The following is a 25,733-nucleotide window of genomic DNA, read 5'->3' as shown; positions in this document are numbered from 1 at the left end:
TTTAACTATTAAACCTTAGGGTATTGTGGTTTTATATTAACAAAAGGATTGTACTAGTACAGCAATTAGTGCTCTGGAAACCGATAATTCTAATGCCACGCTGGGCACAAAGCCAACTGGGTGACCTAGTGCCAGTCACTTTTTCACAGCCCTAGGAAGGAGGCAGTGGCAACCCACTTCTGATAAATGTTCCCAAGAAAAATGCAGGGACTTTTGCAGGCAGTCTTTGAGAACCAGACAGGATTGAACAGAAGAAGAAAAAAATCAAATGACAATCGCTGCATAGAAATTCATAGCAATAAGGCTTTAAAAGTTCCACTGAAATCAGTGAAGACAACAAGAGGAATTATTCTGTTGAGAGGCAAAGCTTAACTATTCATTCTCTAGCAAAAAGACCTTAAAAATTCTCCCAGAATGACAATGAAGAACTAAAATAGCACCCACTGTTAGCAAAACCTTGTTGTCAAAGCCTATTTTAAAGCCTGGTGGGTTAGGGAAAATTCTGATCTCTGCTGATGTGTGATGAAAGCTTTTCCTTTTTTTTGTTTCTTCCTAAGGATACAGAGTTGGACATATAGTTTGGGGTAGGGATAAAGGCTTAGGACTGTAAAAAAATGGGAGGGGGGAGAGAGATATGGCTTTAGAAGAAAGGTAACTGTTAGGGTATATGGAAAGAACAGTTCTAAAAGCTCTGCAGGCTGGAAAACATATGATCCAGATAATTCTTCATGTCTGCCATAATGAGATAAGTAATTGCCAGCATGGCATGCATTTGTACAATTTAGTTATCACAATGGCAGGAATTGATATTGTAAGAGATGAAAGCCACATGCAATCCCTTTAAGTGAGGATCATTTCCACATGTTTGTCATTTGTTTAAGACCTGTGATGCCATTCATTTTTAGACCAATCTGAGTTTATCAGAAATGGCTTCATGAATGCTATTTTTTGCACTACGGCTAAGCTGGAAGGGACTTAGACAAATCTGATATCCATTCATTCATCTACTCTGAAATCCTAAGAATTCAGATTACTTTTTAGTACTGCTATAGAGGCTAAGAAGAGGAAGTGAATCTACCGTGTGTGTTCAGAGAACTTTTGGCGGACCACTTTAAAAAAGTACTACAGATCACAATGTATTTTTTTTAACTTGCAGTAAATCTGATACAAGACTTTCAAAGCAAAATCATGTATGTGTGAGAGTCACTACTGTAGTTGACAAGTTGCCCAACTTTATCAGCTCTTTTTTTACAGTACTATTCATTACATTTATATTTCATTATTTCACATCTTTAAATATTTGCTTGATTCTGTTGTTTATGCTTATTGATGAGAATTGTATTTGCTTCTCAGATCTTTAAAATTAATCAGTTATATAACTGTCACTGATTATCTGATGATTATGCACATGAAATTTTCCACTGCAGGCTACCTATTGAATGCATGGTAAGAAGGTCAACCAACGTGGCATAAATACATAGAACACCTCATGGAATATCGCTGCAAAATATGTGCCCAAATATGTAGTTTGTAGCACAAATAAAAGTCATACGTAATTAGAATATATATATGAAAGAGAGAGATTGATTGATTTTAATTCTTTAGGTGCCCTACCTACATCTTACAAGCTATATGTAATAAACAGCAACTGGATAAATAGCCAAAACCCTCTTTGTCCTTATTAGTCAGGGAGGAACGTTCAAGAAAGGAAATGTCAGCTTCTATGAATAGCCATACATTTGGATTACTTATTGTTTTTTCAATGCATCATTTTCAGTACTAAGCAAGGTACAATATGTACTAGCGTGCTTCTTTCTTTCCTTGATATATTAAACACATTTTAGTTTGAAGTGAAAAACAGTGGCAGAAAGGTGGGTGGAGAAAAGGATAGTGTGCTGTCCAGACAGTTTAGAGTTGATGGGATTTGGGATAGTTAGTTAGGATTTGTGAGCTGTCCCCTTAAGGGAATGCATCATAGTAAATGTAGTTAAGGTATCCTGGGAAATGTAGTCCATGTCATGTGGTCACATCTGTAATCCTGATTGGTCATTAAATTGACCCTTGTTGGGTTGGGGGAGCTGTGGACAGCTGTGAATTGGCAACTGTCAGACCTCTTCCATAAAATGAAAATAAGTCAAAGTAGTTTTTGTGGAACTTAATATTTTGATTAAGACAAACATGAGTACCGTGAGTTGAGTCCCAATAATTGTTCATAAATATTTTTGAGTTATTAAAGGAGTTTTTCCTTTGTTTAAAAATATTATTATTATTATTTATAAATATCATTATATCAATAGTATTACTTGTAAAGGAAATATGAAAATATTTGCGGAGGCAGAAATCCTATAGAAGTAAAATACATTCCTGTAGGAGAAGAAGAAGCAGCACCAACGTTGGAGACATGAGAGGAATCAATCTGGAGTAATTATGTTCCCACAAACAATCCAAGACCAGCTTCTCCCCTTGAATTCCATTGACTCTTATCAGCACCAATACAGTGCTAACCATTAGTTGACCAAATTTTTGTGTATAGGCATCAACAATAAAAATTTTTAACTGAACCTTAACTTGCAGTCCTGATTCTTTCACTTAACAATTCCTGGTTTTATGGTGGCTTATTTTTCTTCCAAATTGGCTAGGACATGACCATTCAGGTTTGCTATTACTTTGCATATATAAAGCAGCTTCCATTTATGGAGTCATCTAAGATTATGCAGGTAGCAACATAAATTTGAAAGTCTTATAGAGATCACTACAGATAAGAAACCACTTTTAATACTCACCTTGCGCCATAGATTGCATATAACTTTTTGTTCTCCTCAGCAGCATTCCTAAAAATAAGAAAAAGTATATATTTAATCCTTATTATCCACATATTGTATGTTGCTTTTTCAAGACTGCTTGTTTCACTTGTCACTTCTTTTTCCCACGAGAGAGTAAGGAAAGAAAACTGAAGAAATGTTTCTGCATCCAACAGTGTCTGATCCTGAAACCATTGTATTAGAAACTGGGTAATGTTGGTTTCAGGCAAGACTTCCATAATTATTAAACAAATGATAGCCTATTAATTGTCCAGCAATTTCTTTTTTAACTAGTTTACACTGTATTCTTTGTTACTTGGCTATATCAATGGGTTAGGGTTATAGAAAAAACAGTTCTATGAATGAATGTACTATTATTATTCAACCAAATTGATTCACTGTAAGACAAAAGCCTCTTCAATGAAGGCTAATGATCATAATCTAGCAAGCTGTAAGGGAGATGTTTTCAACTTTGAGCCAGAATGACTGGAGCAAAATGATTGGACCAAAGTGATCCAGATGATAGCTTTCTATGCCTAAGAGGGGACTAGAACCCGAGTCTCCTCCCTCAGTGATATTTTTATGTGTCTCTATAAATATACACATTTAACCTTAGACTGTCTACTATTGACCTCACCCCTTTCCTAAGAGGTCTGTAGGGGGCGTGCATAAGCGCACCAACGTGCCTACCGTCCCTGTCCTATTGTTTCTCTTATTCTTCTTTTATTTTTCTTATATGTACCCATTTCATGTATTCACAACTATGTATACACTTATACTTATTATCTTGTAAACAATTGGCAAATCAAATAAATAAAATAAATAAATAAAACATAGAGGTAGGGTATACAAAAGGTTAGACCCTATAGACAATTTATTATATAAATACATTAAATATTCAGATTGGTTACCATTTTATTCTAAACACATTTCTCTGAAAAAAATGTTAATAAATTTAATAAAATGTGGTTGGCCTATAAGGCCTGACTTTTCATACACTCTGTGTTACATGTAAAATTACCTGCCTATTTACATTGAAAGCAAAAAATAAAATAAGAAGCAGCATAATCCTGTTTATACTATAAAACAGTTTTATAAATAGCTTCAATTTTTTTAAATCTACATAGGTGATTCCTTAAACCGTCATCACTAATCTTTAACACCACAGCTTTACCATTTGGAGAAAATTAAAAAATACACAGACTCCCTATGTGTATATAATATTATTTTATAGTTTCATATGATATATTGTCCATATTGTACTGTTTCTGGAAAATACCTTAGTTTCTTTAAATTGACAGTAAAATCTTAAGACTTTTCAAAAGGATCAGTTGTTATAATAGTGAAAAAAATATAACATATAACCTTTGTAACATATTAAAAATATCACTGTCACTGTATACATTATTCCTAAATATGCTTAAATCATAAAATGATTTTGCTTTAATACAAATTTACAGGTTTCCTTCTCTATAGAAAAACATATGTTTAATGAGCCATGGTGGCTCAGTGGTTAGAATGCAGTACTGCAGGCTACTTCTGTTGACTGCCAGCTGCAGGAAGTTTGGCACTTCAATTCTCACTGGCTCAGGGTTGACTCAGCCTTTCATCCTTTCGAGGTCAGTAAAATGAGGGCCCAGATTGTTGGGGGCAATATGCTGTCTTTGTAAACCACTTAGAGACGACTGTAAAGTACTGTGAAGCAATATATAAGTCTAAGTACTACTACTAAGTACTATTAAGAAAAAGTCCTGAAATGTTTTTATTTGATATTCAGAAAGCATTCAATTTTAAGTAATTGTAACATTCATTGTTGTTTTATTGAATTTCATATTTTCTGCTCTCATAAACATAGCAGTAAAACTATCTGACATCTTATCACCAAACCATTGATATGATATCAGTTTCCAATAAGTTAAAACACTCCATGGGGAATTCAGGAGATTCAGGCAGTTTAAATGAGTATAAAGATTTATGGCAAGCTTAACCTGTCTACAAGAATCTGAAGTATTAATGGTCAAGGGAAATTAGTGGGAATTAAGAAGGAATTCAAGATAGTCTGGAATTAGATCTCTTGTGGGTGCGAAGGGAGTCATAACTAACAATGTATTTGACCGCTAGCTCAGGCTCAGCCTGGTCATCTTCTACATCCACTTTTGTTTAGAAATGGAATAAAAAGGGATTACATAATCATAACGCTGAAAACATTGTTTGAATGAAAGCATAGCCATGCTAAAAGAAAGGAAAAGTATAGCTTTAAAATGTAAGTATGTTTTAGTTTGTTATGGCCAAGTCTTTCCAATGTGCAAATATTTTAATCTGGATTCCCCAAATTAGAATAGGGATAATTGTAGGTCAATAGCTTACAATGTAGATGATTTTTCAGGTTCAAATACTTCCTTTCATTTGGTGTTGTCTGGTCTTCTAAAATGTAAGAGGCTTTTTTTAAAAAAAAATCATTAGCAAAAGAATCCATAGAAATTATTTTTGAAATATAGGAAATAAACATAGTTCACAACTTTACTCTATACTGAGTATGCCCTAAATCAGCCTCAAATATTGTCATCATATTGGCAAGTGTAATTTAAGTAGCAATAAGATAGAATCAGACACATAATATCAGTCTTCTGTTCACAAACTATACATTCCAGATCATTACTGTGCATTAGAACATTTAAAAAATATAATCATAGGAGATATAGAAGCAAGCTTGGGTTTTTGACTGTCATTTAATTAGATGTACATTTTTGGAAGGCAAAAGTATTGTAACTGTCATTATGACTGTTTGTTCATTAAAAATTGCTACTATAATGTTATTAATAGCACCAGATAGAAGATGATTGATAACTGGTATTGCTGAATGGAAGCCAGAGAGCATAAACCAATATGAACTGCACACAGCAACCCAAAGCCTGTACTAGAAAACTGTACTAGAACATTTCCCCCCAATCTAATGGGCTCAAAGGTTGAACCACGAGCTAAAGAATGTGACATGTTGCTGCATTCTGAGTTCAATAAGGGTGTTTGGTTATGTATTCAAAGAACATTGTCTAAATGAGTATAGCTTGAGGTACTTTTTCATGGCTAAGTGGACTTCAGTTCTTTAGAATGTATTTCTTCTGGGAACTCCTAAAAGTCTCAGACCATAGCTGCAGGGTGTATGCTTTGTGTGTGTAGCACTTATTTAAACATTAAAAAGTTTGACTCTTGAGATCCTTCAGCTTAGTATTGTGTCAATAATAACATTATTTATTTCCTCATTCCAACTAGTTAAGACTAAATATTGGAACAGAGAAAAATAGCAGAGTGAACCTAAGTGCTTTTGGCACTGTGGAAGCAAATAAGAAAATACTGTTGGAAAAGCCATTCAATAAAATCTAAAGAGTTTTATATTTTACAGTTTTAATACATGCTAGCGGGGATTTATGAGTTGTTGTATAATACTTCTGGGTTGGATTTATGAATCAGTTCTTGCCATGAATGAATGATTGAACAAGTGTATTCAAATGGCATAAATACAACACAACCAGCATTATGGGGCAGTAAATATAGTGGGCCTATAACCAAGCAGACTCAAGTTGATGTCTACCTTCAAGCATGGAAACTCATTGGATAAATGGGCCAGTCACTATTTTTCAGCCCAACTTACTCACAGGGTTATTGTTGGTGAGAAAAAAATGGATGAACTTCTATGTGCTCCTAGAGGAAAAGCAGGATATAAATCTAATCTAATACATAATAAATAAAACAAAAATGGATGCATATGGGTATTCAGAATCAACACTGTGCCCTTCTATCTTCTGTAACTATTAGTACAAGACTTTGGTGAGCCTTATTTAAGAGAAAATGAATGAAAGAAGACTGACATTTCTTTCTGGAAATCATTCTTTGTAGTCAGAGGTAGATGGCATATATAGCTCAGATAACCAGCTTTGGTCCACACGCTTGGAGTTCCTCTTTTTAGACTCCTTCAGAGGGCCCACACCCTTGTTACCATAGAACAGAGGTGGGGAACCATGGCCTTTGTGACTTGTGGAGTGGACTTCAGCTCCCAGGATTCCTGATCCAGCATGGCTGGTTCAGGAATTCTGGAAGTTGACGTCCACAAGTCATAAAATGGCCATCGTTCCCCACCCCTGCCATAGAAGGTTATATTATACATAGCATTTCTTTTTTTTTCTTTTTTCTTTTTCACAATGCAAATCGTTTATTTATTATTTATTTGCCAAGATAAACTGCATAAATCAACAGGACAAGGTTTAGCTGCTCTCGCTTAAGGTGAGCTTGTCAAAGAGGTATTCTCCCATGCCATTCTGGGGTAGCCCCAGGCGCTTCAAATTGGTACAGTGGTCTCCCAGGAGCTTGATGGCCTTCACTTGCTCTTCCAGGAATTCATTCTCCAGAAAGTCAGAGAGATGAGGGTCTACTTTCTCAGTTGCCAGCTTGTGCAGATCCAGCAAAGCCTGGTTGACCTCTTTCTCCAGCTGCAGGGCATGTTCCAAAGCATCTAAACTGTTGCCCCATTCGTCTCTCTCTGGCTTCTTGATATCCTGCAACACAATACGTCCTCCTCGCTTGTTTTGGTATTTCAGAAACTTGTCAGCATGTTGTCTCTCTTCCTGGGATTGTTCCTTCAAGAACTTGGCCAGATGGCTCAAGGCTACATCATCACGGTCAAAGTGATAGGCCAAGGACAAGTAGACATAGCTAGCATGGAGCTCAATGTTCACCAAATGGTTTACAGCAGCCTCACATTCAGCATGGTAGTTCTGACGGATTTGAGAAACCATCATGAGAAGAAGAGGTTCTTCCTAAAGTTCAGAGGGTCAATGGGTCTTTATTACATAGCATTTCTATGACATGTGTGAAGAAAATTAGCACTGCTTCTGACCAGAAAAGAAAAAGACCAAACTGAACTGTTAGAGAGATAAGGATAGCCCTGATTATATTGGAAACCAATTGTAGTACAAGTAATATCAAGAAGAAAAAACAGCAGAGGTAATTATTACTCCTAGGAAGGACACCTGAGGGTGAAACCTGATTTCTCAATACATGCTACTTTCCAGAATTGAACTTATTCCCAGAATTGGGGAAAATACCATTAGCAAGACAAAAGCATATAGTATTCATCTCATAGACAAGATTTATGAATGAATAGATGAATTCCTTGGGATTCCAAAAATGCTTTTCACAGAAACAAAGGAAAAAAGATAGCTTAAGAAGTAAAGAAGAGCCCTGAGACAGCTTGCATGCTACCTAATCTTTTGAGATGCTCATGCAAACAAACAAAAAATGTTAGAAAATTATTCTATGCAAGTTTGCCATTGCATTTTTCCTGAGATCATTCAGAGATTATATTTATTTAGCTGAAGAATTATAGATATTATACTGTAGCTGCCATTGGTTATCTTTGTCTCATTTCTTCCTTTTCCCATTTTCCTATTTATTTATATCTCTTTATTATTTTTATAAATAACTCAAGGTACTGAACATAATAGTGATTCTTCTTCCTATTTTCTTCACAACAGCCCTTTGAGTTGGGTTGGTCTGAGGGATAGTGACTGGCCCAAAGTTACCCAATCAGCTTTCATATCTATGATCCACACCAAGCCTATAATGCCTGTCTTTAAACCGCGCCCCTTCTTTTGCCAGAGAGACGATCAGTAGAGAAAGGGGGAATCAGCAACCTAAGACGCAGCAGGTATAAATTGGAATCAGAAAGAGATATCTGTAGAATGGACTGGCTGCAGTACTTGGAAAAAACAGACCAAAATCCATCCAGAAAAGTTTGACCAAAGTGCTGGAATTCCGGACGGTTCAGGCAAGAGTTATTTTGTCTCCTTTTCCTTCTTTAAACTAAGAACAACCCTAAAAGTGAAAGTAGCTGTCTAATATCCCGAGCTTTCCAAAGTAGTAATAATGAACACCTGTGCTGCCATGTCCACTCCTAATCACTCCTTTGTGGTTTAAATAGACTTTATAACATCTTCCGTGGACAGCCAGCCATCTGCTTTTGCATGATCAAAGTTTTCCAGCACTTTAGACCTGATCTGTATGCTAATAAGAGGCTATTTTACACTAATTTTCAAAATATCCAACTGTTTCATGTTGTTAACTCTAATAATTAGTAACTTTTATATGGGCAACTTTCCCAACCTTACCTGAAAACCTGGAAATTAAATATATGATCCTGCCTGAGAAATATAACTTGAACACACATGGTAGTGATATGACTACATACATTTAAAGAAATAATTCCTAAACAAATTAAGATTGTTCCAATTATGGATATATCACATACCGGTATTTATTCTGATTTGGAATTTGAAACCTAAAATGAATTCTTTTTCTATTATCTATTGTATTTTTGGACATAGGCATGATTTAGAAAAACATACAATGTTCTCTTATGCAAATATACTTTCTCCTATGTTCTAATAATGCTATTTCATATAGCACACAGAATCAAGCAAATTGGAGAGAGACAAAGGGAGTAGATAATGTTTCTGGTTAATAGTATAATGGTATCTTGTAATACTTCTGATCCTCTTACTCCATGGGGCAACAAAAAGCAAGCGGTCCAAATGACTGAAGAAACAGATTTATTAATACAAAAAAAATGAATCTTGCTACAGAAAAAGTTTACTTCATCAGAAGCATGAAAAAAGCTACATTATATACTGGGTACTGTAAAAAAGATTGGGAATCCATATTTAAGATGCCATTAGATAACAAATAATTTGTTCTTTAATTTTGTATCTTAATGAAATAGATGTTAATATAAACCTTTCAATATTCTGGTATATTTCCAATGCTCCAAAGTAGTTCTTAGTGGACAAACAGCTTTGTGCAAAAGGAAGGACAGAGAAATTCAAAAACCTTCTTTGTTTCATAAACTAACTTACTACCAGTCTTCTATAATTAAACTGCATACAAAAATTAATTAGAAGTTAAATAGTGTATACATTTTACTCTGAAAAGTACTCAAGTTTAACACTATATTAAATACTTTTTATATTGCATTCATCCTTTTGTAAAGATAATACTTTTTATAAATAATGACTCTCTTTTAAATGGTTTCCTTTTATTAACTTTTCATAAATCCTGTACATTCCATGTACTAATATTAAATGTTCACACATCATTTCCTATACAAGCACTGACTCCAGGTATCACATTGTGGCTTATAATTCTACATTTTATCCCCACACTAGAAGACAGTTGAAAGCCCACAAAGACACCAGCACAATCTATCTTTCCATTTAAGTTTCTCAGCAATTCATGTCAAGAGAAACACCCGGTGAAAGAATTTAATCCCAGAGTGATTGTGCCCACACAAAACAAAATTGCAGACTTTTTATTTTAATTTTTTGAAATCTATTGTTAATGCCTTGTAAGTATTTCTCTGACATGGACATTTTACAGTACAACTCCTCATAGATAAAAATGTCATCCCATTTTATTTTAAAGTTACAATCAAATATCTGTAGTTCAGGGTAGAACTGTGGTGTCCTTGGTGCTCTTTGAGTTGGTTGTTTGTATTACCTTAGTTAGGTAAAGTTTCATTACCCAACTAAATAACATCATTAGTGATGTTATATGCAGTAGCTTTCCCTGTCAGTTTTCATAGGGTTGTGGGTTTCTCCTTGGGGTTTCCTTTATTGTTGTTTTCTGTCTGGTTGTTTGGTGTTGATTCCTGCTTATCTGGGTGTTGGTCTCTGTAAAGGATGAGTTCTTATGTTTTTGTTTTTCTTCTCAGCTTTTTTTGTCTCTTGAATAGTGTTTATCTCTATGCCTATTAAAGACTGATTTGTCTGCCACTTCCAGGAATTTCCTAGCATTTTTTGAATTTGGCTTGGCCTAAGATGTGAACAGTTTTCCTGATGAAATTGTGGTGAGTCTCTTCATGTATTGTGAAATGAAAGATACAACCATTTTGCTATTTCAGTACAAGTGAATTTTCCTTTGAATTGGGCTCTCGCCACCTCTTCATTTGAGTCAAAAAGATGCCCATAACGACATTCATTCAATTTGGGAAAAAGATGGAAGATGTGTGACACCAAGTCTAGACTATGAAGCATGATAAGATGGTGAGCACAACTTTGCTATTGCCTGTTTACTCTCTACAATGCCTCAGTGAATTGCCTGAGTCGTTTACAGATATTTTGTTTCCAAGAACTTAAGAATGTTTCAGCTTTCTTTCATATTTCTGTCAAGATTACCTTTACTGTTTATACTTCAGGTTTCCATTTTGCAAGAAATAGCATCACAACTTTTTCTCGCCAATTGAAGTTAAAAAAACAAATGGTATAGTAAATGTAAGAGCTCTTCGTTCATCTGTTTTGGTCACACAATATTGGAGTCATTACTTTTCACTGAATCCTTGCATTTATGTTATAAAAAAACTAAAATGGGCATTTTGGGGACAGTTTAAAGGAACCCATTTTTCCCGTAAGCATCCTTAAAAGCACCCCAAATGCAAAATAATCCAAAATGCTTGTCTCTATTTGTTTTGGGAGGCTTTGGAAACATAAATGGGATGCTAAGAACTGTATCTGATCCTTAAATATTCAGACCATTCAAGAAAATACTAATTATACTGGTATCTTGGTAGTCATCATTAATTGGTTCTGGAAGGCATGATGAGTACAAAAAATGATGAGTACCAAACAAATTTTTCCCATAGAAATATTGTAGTGAATCACAATGCAGCCAACACTGACTAGTTCTACTTTGTGTATTGAGTACCAAACAAACAATTAGTATCAAAACAAAATTTTCATGTCAAAATGCATACCAAATTCAATGAGTTTCAAAGCAGTTGACTACCAAGGTACCACTGCAGATGGTGAAAATTACTTGTTCCAACTTGAATTCAATTCTTGATGTTATTATAGAGATAGGTGAGGAAGGCAAGAAGACAAAGATTAAACTTAAGTACAGAGAATACTTTTTAAAACATTACACTGAATTCCCTAGAATTCACATCATGTGCAACAGAAAATGTGTTTTTAAAAAAATAACCTGCAATGAATATCAGCTATGGGGAAAAAAAAAAGAGAGAGGAAAACTGGCCTGGTATGTCCTCAGAAGACAAGTCCAGCAGATCAGAAAAGCATTTGAGATGAGTTGCATTTCAATAGTGAAACAAACACGTCTAGATAGAAGCTGAAGATTTGCTCATTTTCCAAATTGACTTGGGCAAGTTTCCAGCCACAGGTGTTTCAGAATCCTTTGTAGAGGAATTAATGAGAAGATATTATTTGAAGAACATTTTAAAACTGATTCTCAACATCAACATCATGATGGGTGAGATTGAAGAAAGAAATCAAAATAATTTGCTACTGAGTGTCATCTGGCTCTGTAGGTGTTCCAGGCAGCAAAATGAAATCACAACTTAAATTCAGTACCACTTCCAGATCCATATGGCTTTTTATAACTCCCAGCTGACTGATACATTACTATGTGATATGATGTTTTTTAATCTTCATGGAGAAGAACTCCCTATAAAAGAAACCTTATTAAAATTTAGAGGGACTTTTTCCTTTTAACTGCAATGAATGAGAAAAATCTAGTATGCGTTATATGTATACCAGAATTCTTGCATATAGATATGAATGTATTTTAAATGGAATAGGCTTTCTTGCTTTAATGTACTATTTCAACAGAAACGTACTATTTCAGCAGTAATTAAAGCGAATCATCTAAGCTTGGTAATAAATATGGATAAAATGTTTTTCTGATATTTTACGGATGCTCTGTGCTTGCCCCTCTCTTCTCATTTTATGAAAGAACATAAAGGTGAACTACTAAAAGTGACTAGTATGGGCAGTATAAATGCCATTTATTTGTATTTAATTAGATTGTGCCCTTTTTCTGTCTGAGAAGAAATGGCATTAAGGTGGGAACAAGATAGAGAAGGGGGAACCCATAATATTAAAGCAAAGGACAAACTACTTCATTGGTGAAGGTGTCCCCAGCAATTTGAGATTTGTTATTTCCATTCTGTATAGGATTATATATAAAGTCATTTATCACAGTACTACCTGACCACAATATTTTAATATGACTGTGATCCCTTAGATCTATGAGTCTGAGAGAAACTGCAAATAATGAAAGCAAGTGACTGAATTTTGGGGAGAAGTGTAGTTACCGCCTCACTTCCAGAAGGATGAGGTGTACACTAGGCTTGGTCCCATCATGGGCAAAAGATTAACATTTGTTATGGAGAAATTGTCGGCCTATAAGACTTTCAGGGATTCCTTCTTGTTCTGCAGTGCTTGTCCACTGCCTCTTTTTTTCCTTTTTAGAACTGTCCATTCACTTTCCGAGGAAGAAAAATAACAAAGTTTTATTTTATTTATTTATTTATTTGATTTGTCAATCACTTACAAGATAATAGGTATAAGTATATACATAGTTATGAATACATGAAATAGGTACATATAAGAAAAATAAAAGAAACAATAGGACAGGGATGGTAGGCACGTTGGTGTGCTTATGCACACCCCCTACAGACCTCTTAGGAAAGGGGTGAGGTCAATAGTAGACAGTCTAAGGTTAAAGTTTTTGGGGTTTGGGGAAGAAACCACAGAGTCAGGTAGAGTATTCCAGACATTGACCACTCTGTTGCTGAAGTCATATTTCCTGCAATCAAGTTTGGTGTGGTTAACCTTGAGTTTGTATCTATTGTGTGCTCTTGTGTTGTTATGGTTGAAGCTGAAGTATTCATTGTTGGGTAAGTCATTGCAATGTATGATTTTATATACCATACTTAGACCAGACCGAAGACGGCGTAATTCAAGGTTTTCTAGGTCTAGAATTTCAAGTCTGGTGGCATAAGGTATTCTACAATGAGTAGAGGAGTGGAGAACTCTTCTTGTGAAATATTTCTGGACTTTCTCAACTGTGCTAATATCAGATACATAATGTGGGTTCCAGACTGATGAGCTGTATTCAAGTATTGGTCTAGCAAATGTTTTGTATGCTCTAGTTAGTGGTGTTGACTCGCCTATCCAGGATTTAAAGTTGAAAATGAATTGAGAGTGTATTTGAATTAACTTGAATTTGAAATTTAAATTTGAATTAACTGAAAGTGAAATTGAAAGGGCTCAATTAATAGGAAAGGCAATTCTACTCCTCTACACTCCTTGCATGATAAGACATTTTCTTTCCTGTGTTTGCTGCTTCCAATGAAACCCTGGATCCTTTGTTCCTTTCCTAATCTAAAATTATTAGGATGGGTTTTTTTTTCCAATTTAGTTTATGGTCAATAACAAAATAATACAAAATAAATAAAAATATGCCTTATAAGCATAGTATAAAAATCAGTCAAACAGAGATAGTATATGTTGCTGGGTCAGAATTTAACTTCTGATCTTGAATGAAGCATAAAAGAATTTCCCTACTGTCAAGCCTACAAAGTTAGCTAAGAACCCCGCCCCTGGGAGTCTGACAGCCAATGGGATACATTTCTTGCACAGGAACAGGAAACACTAAGATGGTGCCCAACAGAGGGTATATAATTTAGGGACTCTCAGTTTCTAAGCCATTCTTCTTTTCCTTCACCCAACATCTTGAAGCATGTGATCATCCTTTTCACTTTGGAGCTTCAAGCCATGTGAAACCATCTTTTCCACTTTGGAGCTTCAAACCATCATTAAACCATCTTTCTAAACAGCCTCCATGTTTCCAGTGTCTTTTATCCCAGTAACCAGAATTTTGTACATTCTAACTGTATGAGGTTTTCATGGCATCGATGACCCATTGGGCAGGGCTGGAATTTCAGCCAACTGAATCACCAATTACATGACTTGGAACATTGCATATTAACGTTATATGGGTAACAGTGCAGCACTGATGTGCAGTAAGGGCATACCAGAGATGGTATTCAGCAGGTTCTGACCAGTTCTGGACAATCGGTAGTGGAAATTTTGAATAGTTCAGAGAACCGGCAAATACCACCTCTGACTGGAGATTTTACAGTATCCTTCCTCTGTTACGCCTGCCAAGCCATGCCCATAGAACTGGTAGTAAAAAAAAAAAAAATTGAAACCCACCACTGGGGCCAGGAGGCAACAACATTTAGGGTGGCATGATTTTGTGCCGGAATGGGAGGAAAGCATAGCAAAGCAGCTGTGCAACTGTGGCCTGCATCAACCTTATTTATTTTATTTGACTTATATAGATGCCCATCTCACAAACACGACACATAATTCTACAGGGGTATAAAGATGCTCTTGTCAAGGGTATTCAACAGTTGTTACACAAACACCGGCTTAACTCTTGTAGTGAGAAGAGAATGAGAAAGATGCAACTCAATTTCTTTGGTATGCAGGGAGGGGAAGGGTATCAAATATTTGCCACGGAGGGCTTCCTATGTCTATAAGGCTCTTCATTCAAATAAGAACTCTGGCTTCTAAATCATGGGGAATCTTCATGGACCTGTGTACTACAGGCACTCATCTGTCACATATAGAGAGACCAAGACTAAGATGAGCTTAACATGCTGAATGAAAAAGACTAAAAGTCCCCAATACATTTACCTAAAAGTAACAGCTGCCTGCCACAATGATCTTGCTGGAGCTTGAGAATGCAAAGATTTTCTTGTGCTTACAGAACAAAAGTCTTTAAGGGCACTTCCTCTGTTGCCAATAGAAAGGGGAAAACCAAATGAAGTAGCTCAATACTTCTAGAATCTTTTGCCTGCTTTCAGCTGCAGCTTATAGGGATAAGCTAGGTAAATAGCAATCTATACATACTTAATTGATAATAAGATCACTGAACTCAATTACTTTGCACAAAGTAATTGCTTACATTGCTGACTACAGTTTTATGCAGTCTTTTTCTATGATAGAGTACAAACTTAAATGTGTGTACAAAAATAGTTCATGTGTGGGAGAGTGGCATGTGTGTATATTTGCAGTGAAAAACTAACTTACATTACAAGTAGGGATGGCTTATAATGTTACAAGCAATTAATCTTCATCAATATTCAATATTTCACAAATTACAACATATATATCATTCCTTTAAGCCACATTATACAAAAGAGAGAATAAAAGAAAAGCCAATTTGGTCTAGGGTTCAGGCATCAGACTAGAAACCTGGAAACTGTGAGTTCTAGTCTTGCCTTAGGCATGAAAGCTGGCTGGATAGCTTTGAGCCAGTTAATCTCTCTTACCTCACCGGGCTGCTGTTGTGGGGCAAATAGGAGGAGGAAGGAGTATTAGATATATGATTGCCACCTTGAGTTATTTATAAAAATAATAAAAGCAGCAAACAAAGAAACAATAAAGAAATTAATCTAGTTTACACTAACATTACTTAGTATACTCCTACATATTTGTTTGTCTTTCAAAATTATTCTTCCTTGACTACTATTCTTGCTTTTAGCATATCCATACATTGATTTAAGTTTTTTTTTTCATTCTTGAAACATCTCACTTCTCTTTCTCATCAACTACATCAAACTGTTACCTTGTTTGTCTTTTCTTTCAATGTACACATTTAGATCATATATTTGGAGAAGATGAGTAACAATCTTTGTCATTTCTGTATGATCTATTTGTACATGAAATTCTTTCAACATTCACTTCTACATTAAATCTATATTCGTTCAGCTTTGCTTCCTCCCTCCCTCCCTCCTTCCTTCCTCTTCTAGGCTGTTTACTTACTAATGACTCTGGGAAACTTGGGAGGGTTCAAAATATAAACAATATATTAATTAATACCAATAATAAAAAATAGTCCTACTAAGGTAGAAACAAATATTTGCAGCATAAGCATCACTTTCAGCAGAAATGTACTTTATCCTAGCCTGGAAACTGGATACAGAATCAGACTTCAAGGCTGTCTTGATCTCTTTTTTTGTTTTTCACATAATACATTCAATTACCTTCAATACTGTTATTTTTTTCACTGCTGCATTACACAACGGGCAGAAATACATTGTTACACTGAGCCATTTTTACTATATTTCTTCAAAAGACAACATTCCCCTCACTGACTTTGTACCAGCCTTTGCAAGTCTTAAAATTCATGTTTCAAATCAGCAACCACCTTTAAATTCACCAGAAGCCTATAAATTTACTAATAAATATACTGTATTAAATACCAAAATACATCGTATGTTTTATTCTCTGATCAATTCTGAATCATTCAATAAACATTCAATTTATTTTCACGAATGCTTTATTTCTGCCCAATAGTTTTATCACATTCAACAGTCAATGTTACCTTTGGGTATAATAGAAAAGCAAACAACCAACTCATTTTCACTTTGCAGATCTTTCACTATATAGAAATGTATTTATAAGTATCTTGAAAATGAAAAAGTGAAAAAGAAATAACATTTGATAGAATTTCCATTCAGAAAATTCAATAAAACAAACAGAATCTTAAGAAAGAAAAAAATCAGTCTGGTATTAGGGATAGTCCTGCCTAGTTTACATTTTCAAATGAATTTTTTTTAAAAAAATAACATCTTATGAGAACATCAGTATATTATTTAAGGTATGGTATTTTCCATTAGTTTTGTTCTTTTCAGATTGCTTACATATCTTTGCAATTCTGCTGACCTATTAAACCAACTGCCAAAATGAAGATATATCTGAAGCAAGTGTTAACACTGAATGCAATCCATCCCCCAAAGTAATCACTTTTGCTGCTGGAGAAGAAGGAGGAAAAAAATTTCAGGTCAATAAGAGCCACAACATGACAATCACTTCTAATAGATGAACAGTACTTGGCATCTTCTTAAGTTCCCATCCAAATTCAAAACAGGGACAGAAAGCAGTGGTGTCAATGACACAAATAAAAATAGCCAAGGCAATTTTGTCTTTTCTTGGTTTAGGACAGAGAAAGTATAACACATACTCATATTTATAAGTGTCATTCTAGCTGAGGTGAGGATTTTAGAAAGGCCAGATTCTACTGGTTTTGTCTCATAAAATGATAAACAGTTTTTCTCATAAAATGAGAAGCAGCCTTCTTTGTTATATCACACATGAGACAACAGCATTGCAAAACTTGTGAGCATAACAAATATTTCTTTCAAGGTGCATATTTTATTTTAATGAGGCTATATGAAAGCTACTTTCATATTGGCTGTAAGCTCCATCTTTGCAATATTAGCAAATGGTCTAAATGATTTAAATTAGAAATGTAAATATTGGGCGGTATGCCAGAAGCTGCATTTCAAAAAATGAACAAAAATCCACTATTTTAAGTGTAATTAATATTTACAGTTATTCCATTCTTAATAGTGTGTCTTCTCACAGACTATTAATAGTGTTCACAGGTACTCTGTGAGGTTCTCAGACTGAAAATCAGTTTTCACTTCGGATTTTCATGTAAGATAGAAGTGTTGAGGTTTTTATATCAGAAATATAGCAGTGAGAGGACAAAGAAATCTACGTAACTGCACTATTTTGAAATTTAGGTCACCAACAGGACTAAATAAGGCATTCTGCATTTAAAAAAAAAATCCCACATGTCTTTGTAGGAAAGGATAAATTCACAACTTAAATTCTGCAGAGCTGTTGCCAAGAAGTTAGATGAGACAATGGATGGACAGCCTCCTGCATTTACAAGCCTTTAAAATGTGATGCTTTCCAATAGCCATGCTTTCTGTTAATAATGAGAATTGATTTACCACATATCTAACACTAAATTAGTACCTCTGCTGTAAGGACTTGTCACACATGGGAGTTTGCTACTTTAAAAGGTTTCCATTTGTCCCCAAGTAATTTGAATGGGAGGGCAGCTGAGAGCCCATTAAGCCTATTTTTTCTGCTCCCACAACCCTGAGGATTCACACTACAGACCCTGGTTGACAAAGTAGTAGATTTTTACCTTTACAATGTAATATTTAAACATATTACTCTTACTTACTAAGAGCTTTTTAAAAATCAAATCTTACAGCCAAATATGAGACTGGAATTTGTGGCTTATTTTCCAGTCTCATTCACATCCCCTGGACTCCATGGTATTCTCTCATCTAACTACTAACAAGTCCAAATCGATTAGCTTTTAGAAATAAGTCAAAATAAAATAATAAAATAGAGGCAGAAATCCTGCCCCATATCAACCTGGACAAAGTAATATTATTATAAAACTAAAGTGGGGGGCTGTGAAGGCCAACACTAACAATATTTTTAAAAATGTAGACCCTGCTATAGTTGATGGGAAGGGATAGGAACACTGGTGTGAATTGAATTCAAAACTCATTATTTTTATATAATATCATTATAAGATAGGATGCAAAACATTATATAATACAATGTTTGAATTAATGAATCTAATTTCATTCGGAAAAAGAGGTATTAGTAAATGTTTCATTATTATAATGTACACAACACACACACACACACACACACATTAGCATCATTATATTCACATATTAAATATGGTCACTTAATCACTCTTGTGATTCAAAGCCACATCACTTTTCCATTTTCATTAGTTCAAAATGTAGCATGCGTTAATTTGCAACTTGGCTAGTAAAGTTTATGAAAGGAAATCTAATTTCAATACTTGTAATTATGGATTGATTCAGTTGAACTCTTTCCCCTAAATATATTAGGGGATAATATATTAATTAAAGTATTCTAATCTGTATGACCTCAGTGGAATGTAAAACTGCAGTATGCATTCATTTTCAACTGAGCACATGCCAATAAATGAAAAATGAAACTTTAATATAAATAAAAGGGCTTTAATATAAATATCTCTGCAGTTTTACAAATTATTTGTTCTACATTTTTTTCTAGATGCAATAAATGCAGAATGACAGGTCAACATTAAAGTTTACACAGAACATCCTATTTGTGGAAAACTTTTGTCACCAATTATGATTAGCACTAATCAGCAAAAGAAATAAAAAAACTGTTATGCTGCATCTGAGTCACAATTTAGCAAGTAATGCAATACAAGAATTATGTCATCAAACCAACATGAGAAGTTTAATTGAAGCCTAATAGCCTTCCAAACATTAACAAAACTAATCAAGCAAAAGTCTTCAGAAACAAGTATTAAATAAAAATATTGCATAATTTAATACTGGTTGAAGTAAAACCAGGTTGTTCATTGGAAACACTAATAATGAAGCTAAACTTAAACATTTTGGACTCATAATGTGAAGTCAAAAGAGATATGAGAGAACACCCATACCAAAAGGCCATTCAAAAAGACCATTTGATGACAAGATACTCTCATTGATTCTCAAAGCAAAAGCCTACATGAACCCAAGAAAGTAATTACTTACCAGACAGTTCTGGCAAAAATACCCCCATGGCTAAGAAGATTCAGAAGTCAGCAAACAATTGGTAAATAACAGTGCTGACAAATACAACAACATTTCTCTAAAGGAACATCATGAGCCTTTGTACAAGATCTTTATGGGAAACATTAAGCTCCCTAGTGGAAAAACCTGCTGTTTTTTAAAAAAGTTATGGGAAAGGTTTTTCCAGCAAGCTTTGGATCAGTGTGATGTGTGAACCTTCATTCAATATGTAATATGTTAATTGTATTTGTACAACCCTTACATGGTGTACTATGTTTTGTTATTGTTAGGATTGGGTGTTTTTATCAATTCATTTGTACGATGAGCTATTAAATTTTTTAAAGTATCCCTGGGTTGCTTTTGTGACTATGAATCACATCTCATCACTTGAAATTAAATGCTATATATTGAGGTCTGGCTGGACAAAGAGAGGTGTTCCTCCTCACTGAGATCTATCCAGCTGGGTTTCATGGCTTGAATTAATCCCAACTTTGGGGCAGAAGAGATGACATGGCAACTGGATGCCGGAAAGAGCCTTCCTGTTGTGGGGGATGCTATCTTGCGGGTCAACTGTGATGTCTTACTGATCTAAAGGACAAACTAGACATGCTGCTGTTGCACCATTCTTCCAGCTGCATGGCTGTATCCTGAATCCAGATGCTCATGTTTCATTGCCCAGAGTGTTGTAGATTTGCCCAGGGTGAAAACATGATTCTTCTGGAAGGCCTTTGAGTTTAGCCTGATTATCAACCCCATATCTAACAATTTTATCATGTTCCCCTTGTATTTCTGTTAATAATTTTTAGCTGCTCAGAATGTCAGGTCAGGCTCTGATTACATCAGATCACACTATCTTACCCCCAAAATATTATTGCACAGAAGCACAAGCGTCAAGTTGTGTTGTCAACTTTTTGCTGGCATGCTCAACTGCCATTTCTATATTGTGGATTCACAGACATTGTCAAGAGGCTCCCAGATTACAAACCATCAGAGCACCAAATATTTGTGCAGTCCAACATTCACTGGGATTAAATCAGTTACTGTAGTTTCCTCAACATTTCTAGAACTCACTTGGAGGACTCACTGGGGTAGACAACAGGAAGCTGTCCCTCCAGTTAGAAGATGAGTATCAGCAGCAATGCTTACAATGAAGGAACCTAAAAGAGGTAAATTCAGAGGAACAATTTATTTTATAACAAGGTGCAGTACATTGTCACTGCTCTTCAGACACCATTCTACGAGCACAAGAGTATTACCAATTGCACACCTAAGCATGGTAAGGAAAGTGAAGCAGGAAACAATCTCAAATAGTTCCAAATGGATTCTGATAGCTGACTGTCTTCTGTTAGAGGTGAGTATTTGTTGTACCATACTTTTTAATGTTTTTTTTCCTCAGCAGCTGAATGCTACACAAAGCAATTCAGTAACCTAATAAAATGGAAACTGGAACAGAATTTGGAGTCCACATCTTCATTTCTTGGGGCCTACATGGAAGCTGTTTTAAATGATTGGTGTAACTAATCATCAGTTCTTCTCAGATGAGTTGTTAACAGCCCTTCCTTGATTCTGCATTCTTAAACTTCTTTGAAGGTGGGAAGATGGGAATTATGACTTTGAAAGTGGTGGCCTCCATCAGGGACGAGGAGCTTGAATATCAAAATGGGTTTCACCCAAAATTTCTCATATAAGCCTCCTGGCTCAAAAAGCCTATCTGACCACATTGTTGTTGAAATCAGACTGTGCTGATCAGTCGGTTGGAGTCTTTACCAGGATCTTCAATTGGTCTTTATCCCAGTCCACTATTCCATCTTGTTTGAAGGCTTCCACCATTGTTCTGCTGCCAAAGAAGTTCCCTATCAATAACCTCAACGATTACAGACCAGTGGAACTCACTCCTATCACTCACTCCTATCAACTCACTCACATCATGAAGTGTTTTGAGAAATTGGCCTGCCGGCACATCATTTCTGGTCTTCTGCATATGTTTGATAAACACCAGTTTGCATACAGAAGAAATAGATCTACAGAGGATGCTATAGCCATCACTCTTCACATTGCTCTGACTCATCTAGAACAGCAGGGGGGCTACGTGAGGATGCTTTTTGTAGATTTTAGTTCTGCATTTAACACAATTCTGCCACACAGACTAATGTCTAAACTTCTGGATCTTGGACTTTCTTATTCAATCTGCCTTTGGATTATGGATTTCCTGCCTGGCTGCTCACAGAGTATCAGATTAGGTAATGATACCTCTTCAGCTCTTATTCTTAACACTGGTACACCACAGTGTTGCGTGTTGAGTCCCTTATTCTATACTCTTTATGTGCATGACTGCATTCCCACTCACGCTAGTAATACTATTACTAAATTTGAAAACGATACAAGAGTGGTGGGACTCATCTTCAGGGGGATGAGTCTGCCTACCGAAATGAGGTGGACCGGTTGCTTTCGTGGTGTGAGGACAATAATTTGGTCCTCAACACCAATAAGACCAAGGAGTTTATAGTGGACTACAGAAGGAACAGATCAGACATCCAGCCCTTGCTTATCAATGGAGACCAAGTGGAGCAAGTGGCCAGTTTTAAGTTTCTGGGTGTTACCCTAAAAGAGGACCTGACCTGGGGTGCCCACATTGCAGCCCTGGTCAAAAGGACTCAGCAGATAATATACTACCTGAGACTTCTCAGGAAACAACGGCTGAATGAAAAACTGCTGGTGACCTTCTACTGCTGCACCATAGAGAGCATTTTAACATACTGCACCTCTGTATGGTTTGCCAATTGCACTGTGGCAGATAGGACAGCACTTAACGTCATTGCCCAGATCATTGGTTGCCCTCTTCCCTCTTTGGAAGAGCTTTATAGCACCCACTGCCTTAAGAAAGTTCAAAACATTCTCAAAGATCCATCTCATCCTGAGAACCCTTTTTTTTGAACTATTACCATCTGGCAGACGGTACAGAATAATAAAAACAAGGATAAATAGGCTGAAAAACAGCTTCTATACCAGGGCATTAGCTCTGTTGAATTCTACTGTATAGTGCAGTGTTGGTGTGGTGTTAGGGGTTTTCAATTCAATGTGTGGAGCGTAAAGGATGTGTATTTGTGTTTATTTTCATGGTCATGATGTGCACTGAAGATGGTGTTTGATTTCGTTGTACGAAGTGCAGTGACAATAAACTAAACTAAACTAAATCTACTATCTCAGTAATCTACTAGTCATGATTAATAATGCAAAAGAAGCGAATGCAATTTCCTATAAAATTCCAGAGTCAAAACTTCTATTTCAGATGTATTTGTGCAATGATATGAATCTGCAACCATACACTTAATTTTTCTAAAGATTGGCAAGCCACATTTTTCTATCAAAAGGTGCATGTCTTTGTGTCAATTAGAAATACTTATATTGAGAATATTTGCACAATAACCCTCCCTCCCTGGAATTCTACTAACTACCATTAAAAAGGCTTTTAGGAACGAGAGTATCTTTAAAATCAATAAATCAGAAAAGCTGTGTAAATGGGCAGATACTATTGGAAAGATTGGCTAATGAAAACATTTGCATTTTTTTTAATTTTTCCAAAATTTTGTGGCATTTTGCCTAAAACAAACAGCAAAACAAGCCAACCCTTTACTAATCCATACATCCCTAAATAAGATGGGAATTTAACCATAATTGAGAAAATGCTGTATTTTTGGCAAAAATATCATTTTTCTAGGATATAGAAATATAGAACATAGTTTTGCAGTTTATATTATCAATTTTTTTTTACGTGCTCTTGTATGTTTCACAGGAGCTGGGACAAGGTACAACTTTTCTTTCTTGATCACAAAAAACATATTCATTTCTCCTTAAACAGTCAGATACAGCTAGTGGCACAGAGGCAAATCAAGTCTTTCTGTTGTTCATTCACTTGATCAGACTTCACTTTGTAGGATTATCTGTCAGTAGTTAAGTTGTTACTTTGGTATCAAAAATGAAGCCTATGTGGACCACATGGCCTCTGGCGGAGAATATTTCCTTATCAAAACATCAGAGGAATATCATCCCATTTTAGCAATTCACAAATGTCACTCATATCTAGGAAGTGAGATAATGAAGCAAATGAATAACTCTTTATCCATCCGGGTGTTCTTTAACAAATCTCTGAAATACCGGTAAATGTTGTATCACCAGCTGAGGGGCTAAGAAAAAAAATGTATCATGGCCAAATGTTTTCTCCTCTCAACAACAACCGCAACAAAAAATAAGCTAAACTTTCTGAAAGTATTTCATTTAACCCCTATTAGATAGAAATTATCCTCTTTTTTATGGTCCCTTTTTGGTGCTGTTCTGACATAGTTGCTGCCTGGTGGCACAATGGACATATCAACAGGATTATCTGCTAGTAATTGCTTTCATTGAGTTGCTGTAACCTTATGCCTGGGTCAACAGGGTAGAATCCAGCCACTTTGTCTTTTTATTAGGCTCTTTCCGACTGTTCTTGCCTTCTGCTCTACTCTAGAATAAATAGCTTGAAAACTGCTTCTCAATGTTTTTTAACATCATCACCCTTTCTTGGAGTCCATCCATATCGCCTTCTGAATAAAATGTTTGAAGTACAATTATCTCATGATAAAACAGCTGTCAAAAGTTACTTTAGAATGGAAGGGTTGAAACGTAATGGAAATATAAAATATACTGCTTAGAATCCATAGGGCAAAGCTATTCAGGCATGGTAATCTGTCATTTGAGTGTATGTGCTTAATCTATGAATGGCTTCCATCTAAGCCATAAACTTTTTTTTTCTTCCTAAGCAATAAATAACAAGCCATAAATGCCTAAATAAAAAATTGGAACATGTATTTTATCTCTAGGATTGGAAACAATAATCAGATGATATACAATGAAATGTATGTAGTATTCCTTTGACGTTGATAAATTGCTTTTTGTCTTTTGCTTGTTTATTGACACAATTATAGAGTGATATGCACGTCTGCACAGGTTTCAGATTTCTGCACAGAATAGATTATCCACCATAGGCAGAGTAAGTGCTCCACCGCCTGTCCAAACAGCCTTACTGGTATCTGCAACAGTCTCTGAGGCGCAAAACACCCTCTCTCTCTTTTCCTTCATCATAGGTTTCTATAGGACAATAGTACCCTCTAATGGTCCAGGTATAAACTGCATAGATTTATATGTCACGTTTCATGCTAAGTAACAGGAGGAAAATGCGGACTGAACAGATGGGATTTAGCAATATGTGCCTGTAAGATGGTAGCTATCATGGCAAGAACAAGCTCCTAAAATTAAGTTGATATTTATCAAATGTTCTGTTTTGCAGTGGGGTGAACTTTTCCATTTTCTTTGAAAAGTTAAAAAAAATCCACAAGCTTTGACATTATAGCTGTCATCCAGTTTCTAGAATCTTTCTTGCTAATGGTTTCTCTTATTTGTCACATGAATATTCATCTAAACTATGTGCTTAAGAAAAAAGGGGAGGGGAGATCTGACACATTAAAAGAAGTGAAATGTTGAGACCAGATCAAAGTCGAAACAGATGAGAATTAAATCAAGACACTGGGATTCTCTTAGGATTCAGAAAACAAAATTCTAGGCCAGTTCCCATATTTGCATTTTGTATTTAATGATAAAGGTCATTTTCTTTC

The 25,733-nt window shown here is 35.5% G+C and overlaps 2 protein-coding genes across 5 annotated transcripts in view; both read right to left on the bottom strand.

The window, feature by feature from the left end:
• GABRB3 (gamma-aminobutyric acid type A receptor subunit beta3) overlaps window positions 1-25,733 on the bottom strand; it is a 219,233-nt gene that overhangs the window by 119,699 nt on the left and 73,801 nt on the right. For all 4 annotated transcript variants that reach the window (XM_087967119.1, XM_087967120.1, XM_087967118.1 and 1 more), the window contains one exon: window positions 2,784-2,831. In XM_087967119.1, coding sequence (XP_087823245.1) covers window positions 2,784-2,831 — 48 coding nt within the window. The remainder of the gene's footprint in view (window positions 1-2,783; window positions 2,832-25,733) is intronic.
• Window positions 7,017-7,620, bottom strand: LOC113411584 (ferritin heavy chain A-like). Its single transcript, XM_026666719.2, has one exon. The coding sequence runs from the start codon at window positions 7,592-7,594 to the stop codon at window positions 7,061-7,063; it is 534 nt and encodes a 177-aa protein (XP_026522504.1). The 5' UTR covers window positions 7,595-7,620; the 3' UTR covers window positions 7,017-7,060.

Source organism: Notechis scutatus, chromosome 5 (genome assembly GCF_049901735.1).
Source record: "Notechis scutatus isolate UNSWTSFEM ecotype Mainland chromosome 5, rNotScu1.2, whole genome shotgun sequence".
NCBI classification, from domain to species: Eukaryota; Metazoa; Chordata; class Lepidosauria; order Squamata; family Elapidae; genus Notechis; species Notechis scutatus.
The sequence above is the reverse complement of the archived record's forward strand: the minus strand, read 5'-3'. Positions and strand labels throughout refer to the sequence as shown.